The sequence below is a fragment of the Cygnus atratus genome, chromosome 2 (assembly GCF_013377495.2).
Source record: "Cygnus atratus isolate AKBS03 ecotype Queensland, Australia chromosome 2, CAtr_DNAZoo_HiC_assembly, whole genome shotgun sequence".
Classification (NCBI taxonomy): domain Eukaryota; kingdom Metazoa; phylum Chordata; class Aves; order Anseriformes; family Anatidae; genus Cygnus; species Cygnus atratus.
This window is the reverse complement of record NC_066363.1, coordinates 19,025,335-19,030,758: the sequence shown is the minus strand read 5'-3', so window position 1 is coordinate 19,030,758 and position 5,424 is coordinate 19,025,335. Positions and strand designations below refer to the sequence as shown.

The following is a 5,424-nucleotide window of genomic DNA, read 5'->3' as shown; positions in this document are numbered from 1 at the left end:
AAAAGACCCCTGCTTCCCTTCTGCATCAAAAAGTGTACCTCTGAAAGAGCCCAAAGAATCACAATAGGAGCCGGTGAGTTTTATAATCTAGTGAAAAAGAAAAAAAAAAAAAAGTCATACTCTCATACTCTGTGTTTGCCCCATTGTGTCTCTGTGGCCTCCAGACCTCTGAGTTAAGCAGGGACCGGCAGGGTGAAGATCTGCAGAAGGAAATGGGGCAGAGCCTGCACGAGAGAAGGGGGAACTGCCCCCGCTGGTCTTGCCATGGCCCTGGCCTGGTGGCTTTGGGTTAGCGATGGGAGTCAGAAACACGTGCAGGTAACAGGAGTAGGAGCTGGATGGGTAACCCCACAGCCATCTCTTAGGACACCTGGGACCTTACCTTAGCTCCAGACAAGAGGGTTCGTTATCCTGGAATATCACACGGGTTTGGAAGTGCTTCAGAAGGCTCTGGACCAAAAGGCAGTGGATGGGCCATGGACCTGGCCCCGATACTTGTGGTTCTGCTGCCCTTTGGGCTTCGCTGCCGCTCGCCCCATTCCACCTGTGGTTCCAAAACGGGTACCCGCAGTCGGGACAGGTCTCCCAGCCCCTCGGGACACAACAGTGCCCAAAGCCGTCCCACGGTGGGCGCACAGCCCGGGGCTGAAGTCGAAGCTGCGGGGGAGGGGGGGGGGGGGCTCGGGGAGCGCGCAGCATCCTCGGGGAGCCTCCGGCGAGAGGCAGCGAGGGCGAGCGGTGCTGCTTCCGTCCTCCGAGGCCCTTCTCCCTGTCCCTTGTCCCTGTCCCCTGTCCCAGCTCCACCCCAAGACCTCCTGGTCACTTGGCCAGCCCCGTCGGGGGTGCTGCCGGGTGTGCTCCTCTTGTGCTCCTCGCCTTTCGGAGGGGAGCAAGTGTGGCCCTTTGGGGACCCCTCGCCCCTTCCTGCACCCGAGGAATAGAAATAGCGGAGTGCCGGGCGCCCGTCGAACAATTTCTTTGCCGCAGGGCGGTGCCGGGCAGCCTCGCTGCCGCCCCGGTGTCCCGACGGTGGGCGACGGCTGGGACGCGGCGTTTGCCGCACCGGCGGTGCTTGCCCAGGTGCATCGGCCCGGCCGGGGCTGCGCTGCTGCTGCCGCTCCCTCCTGCTTTTCGCAAGTTTCCTTCTCGTAAAGTCTTGGGCAACCCGAGGGGAGAGGTCCCCGCCTCAGGCTGCTCGCTGGGGCTGCGGCTGGGTCCTTGCTGCACGGAGCTGCCCCCGCAGCGCCCCGCGGGCACGGCTGAGCTCGGCGCGGCCCCGGGTGCTGCTGTCCCCGAGCTGAGCCCCCAGGGACAGAGGTTTCGTCCCCTCACCGAGCCCTGCACACGCAGGTGACCCGGCGAAGGAGAGGAGGCAGCGGCACCACGCGTCCCCGAACGCCCCCGGGGCACCGCTGTGGCCAGAGATCTGCTGGGTGCGGGAGGTTTGGGGGGTCCCCAGCAGTTTGCCTTCCAGCGATAGTCCCCGAAAACCTTTTCCCTGGCAGCCCGTGGGTGCTGGACTCGGGTGCTCTCAATGCTGGCAGCTCAGCGCGTTTCCAAAACATCCCTCTGCTCGCCCCGAGGGCCCCGGAGTAGCTTTGGGACACCCATTGCCTCCCCAAAATGCCCTCCTTTCCCGACGGAGCGGCCCTACAGGGTCTCTCCAGCACCCCACCTACGTTTTATGTCCCTCTGGTGTCGTGCCACGACCACGGTGCGACGACAGTCAGTGCCCAGCGTGGCAGGGTCACCCTGGCCACCTGCGGCCGCGCACCGGGGGGACGCGAGCAGCCCCCGCGCACCGGGACCGCGCCGGGCAGAGGCGGCGATCCTGCTTTTTTCCTCCTTCTCCATCACCTCCCGCAGCCGCCGGGCTGCGTTGTCGGGAAGATGCTTCGCCACCACGTCAAGGAGAAATGTCCCGGCGGGGGACAGGGACAGAGCGCTGGGAGAAGGCTGGTGGCAGGGGGAAAAGGGGGACGAAAGGAGAAAAAAGGGGAAAAAGGGGAAAAAGCGGAAAAAAGGGGGAAAAGGGGAAAAAAAAAAACAGCCTGTTTCTGGGGATTGCCCCCGCTCTGGATCCCGGACTGCGTGACGTGCAGCAGGACACGGAGCGCGCTGCAAGACGTGAATCAGCTCAGGAGCGTGCGGTGACAGGGGCCACTCGAAGTCGTTTGCTCAACGACCTTGAACGTTTCTTCAGTTCAAAGACCGACCCGAAGGCTCGCCACCCGCGGGGCCGCGGGGCAGAGGGCCCGGCGCCAGCGGCGTGGCCAGGAAATCCCCCGGAGCTTTGTCCCGGGGGCTCCGGAGCCCGGGTGCGCCCCGTCGGGGCACGGTGCCGGGCGTCTCCCGCGGGGTCCCGGCCTCCCTCCGCGGGGTCGAGGCTGCCTCCAGGCGAGCACGAAGGCTGCCCACTGCCCGGCCCCTCTCTCGGGGGATGCCCCGGCTTCTCGGGGAGGTTTCCTCCCCTCCCGGCCCGTTTTTTTAGCGCGGCCCGTCGAACGGCAGGGCTTTCCAAGAAGTCGCCGTGCAAAGCTCTTTGTTCCCCCCCCCCCCCCCCCCCCCCCCGTGACTCACACGTTTTCCCCGGCGTTATCACGGTGCTGTCAGGCGCTTTGAAGTCGGGTCATTTATTATTTTTGTGGAGCTGGCCCTGTCTTGCTCTGCTGATAGAGCGGGGTGCCTTTCCCTTCGGGGTTTGATCTCTGCCCGCGCTGGTAGAGCGCTGGGAAGTCGCTTTCGATCAACCTCGACAGGCTTTACCGGGCGGAATATCGCGGCGCTAATGCCAGAGATAATCCTCCCCTAATCTGCCGGGTAATCCATTTCACCCCGGTGAGAATTTGCAGCGCTTTCATCAGTGAGAGTCGCTCGGGGAATTATTAACCGAGCCGCCGCCGAACGAGCTCCGAGTTCCGAGGGGGGCGATCGGAGCGGGGGGAAAAGGCAAAAGCATCCGCTCCGGGGCTGGAGGAGCCGGGGGGATTTATTCGGGAGCCGCTCGGTGCCCGGCCGCCCGGTGGGGGACCGCGGGGCGCCCCGGGGCCGCTCCCTCGACGTGCGGGGGGCGCCGTCGGGGCTCCCGCACCCCCGCTCAGCCCCGGGGCTGCGGGAGCCGGGCTGTTGGGGGGGGGGGCTGCAGCAGGGTCCCCCCCCCCTCCGCCCGCCCCCTCGGGGCTTCCGACGGCGCCGCCCCTCTCCCGCGGGCAGCCCCGACGGGTCCCCGCGTCCCCGGCGGCGCCAGCCCCGACGGGGAGGGACTGGAGGGGAAGGACGCGGGGGGGGGGGGGGGGGTGACAAGGGGGGGGGGGCGTCTCCCCCGTGCGGCGCTGATTGGCTGCCGGCGGCGGTCACTGGCACGCGCCCGGGGATGTCGCTATAAGGCCCCTCGCGTGCCGGCCCCGCCGCGCCAGCCGGCTCCGGCCTCCTCCCCGGAGAGCGGCGGCACCGGGCCCGGCCGGGAGGGGAGGGGAGGGGCGGGGAGGGGAGGGGAGGGGAGGGAGGGAGGGCAGGGGAGGGGAGGGGAGAGGGGAACGGCCCCCCCCCCCCCGCCGCCAACGTCTCCGCCGCCGCCGCCGCTCGCGGTCCGTCGGGAGCCGTCGGAGGCGCGCCCCGTCGGGGCTGCCCCCCCCCCCCCCCCCCCCCGCCAACCCCGGCCCGTGGCACATGGAGACGGTGCTGCTGGAGCACTTCCCCGGGGGGCTGGACTCGTTCTCCTCGCCCCCCTACTTCGACGAGGAGGACTTCTTCCCCGAGCCCGCCCCGCGGGAGGCGCTGGGCGCCGACGGGCTGCTGGAGCCCGACGTGGACTTGCTGAGCCGCCAGCTGCAGGAGTACTACCGCGACGGCGGCGACCCCGACGGCGGCTACTGCTGCGAGGCGGCCGCCGCCGCCTTCCCCCCGTCGCCCGCCTCGCCCGGCTTCGCCTACGAGTGCTGCGGGGCGGCGGGCGCGGCGCTGCTGTCGCCGGGGGGGCGGCTGCAGGCGCTGGGCTCGGCCAAGAGGCGGCGGCGGGTGCGCTCCGAGGCGGAGCTGCAGCAGCTCCGGCAGGCCGCCAACGTGCGGGAGCGGCGGCGGATGCAGTCCATCAACGACGCCTTCGAGGGGCTGCGCTCGCACATCCCCACGCTGCCCTACGAGAAGCGGCTCTCCAAGGTGGACACGCTGCGCCTCGCCATCGGCTACATCAACTTCCTCAGCGAGCTGGTGCAGTCCGACCTGCCGCTGCGCAGCGCCGGCAGCGAGAGCCCCAGCCAGCCCAAGAAAATCATCATCTGCCACCGCGGCACAAGTAAGTGAGCGGCCTCCGGCCCGGCCCGCCCCGTCGCGGCTCCGCAGGAATGCGGCGCTCACCTGCGCGGCCGCGCAGCGGGGCGGCCCCGGCAATAACCCTCTGTCTCTCTCCTCCCCCCCCCCCCCCCAAAATAAAACCCCAACCCACTACCCACCAGGATCCCCCTCCCCGAGCGACCCCGACTACGGCCTCCCCCCTCTGGCCGGCCACTCGCTGTCGTGGACTGACGAAAAGCAGCTCAAGGAACAAAACATCATCCGGACAGCCAAAGTGTGGACCCCCGAGGACCCGCGGAAGGTGCCCAACAAAGCCTCCCTCAACGACATCGAGAACGAGCCCCCCTTCGACTTCGTGGCGTGAGGGTGGGCTGCGCGCCGCCCCCGCCCTGTACATGCTGTACGTGAAGACCTCTGCTGTAAATTAAGATTCAGACTCTTAAGGGCAATCAACTTTATTTATCTATTTATTACGGAGTAGACACAATGAGGTAGAATCGTCTGTTCTGAATGTATAATTTATATAATTTATCCTGATTTTTTTTAAAGATATGCAATAGTTTTATTCCACCAGCACCTTTTCGGAAAGGAAAAAAAATAGTAATAATAATAACGCCGGAACCTGTGAAAATAATTTATTGCCGCACGTGGACTCTTCCTGTGTTTGTTAATAATAAACCCGGAGCACACCTTTCGGAGCCCTGTGTTTGGGGGAAGAGGCTGCGGGGAGGGAGGGAGCCCCGGCGCAGCCCGGCCCCGGTCCCAGCCCCTGCCCCACTGGGGGCGGCCGCTCTTATAGGGCCGGGGGCCGGGGCGGGCGGGGGGACACTTTCGCCTTTCTCTCCACCCCTTTTGCCGTCCCCTGCCCAAGTGTTTCCAAGTGATGTCTTTGTCTGACTTCAGGAGGTCCCCTGCTTTCAGCGCCTTCGCTCCGCTTGGGGTTTCCAAGCAGAAAGAGCCCCCCCGGTCCCCGCGAGCCCCCCTTCCCGCCGCCCCGTACCCCATCTCCGCGGTCGTGGGGATGGGCTCCTCGCCCCCAGCAGGACAAAGCTGTCCCCAAAAATCCCGGGGAGGGGAGACGGGGCTGCCCCCACCTGCGGAGCATCCCCCGCTGTCACCCTGGGAACGCCG

General features: G+C 66.9%; 1 protein-coding gene across 1 annotated transcript; it reads left to right on the top strand.

Moving 5' to 3' along the window:
• The first annotated feature begins 3,669 nt into the window (after positions 1-3,669).
• On the top strand, positions 3,670-4,657 carry PTF1A (pancreas associated transcription factor 1a). Its single transcript, XM_035545486.1, has 2 exons — positions 3,670-4,294; positions 4,455-4,657. Exons 1-2 carry the CDS (start codon positions 3,670-3,672, stop codon positions 4,655-4,657), a joined length of 828 nt encoding a protein of 275 aa, XP_035401379.1.
• Positions 4,658-5,424: the final 767 nt, after the last annotated feature.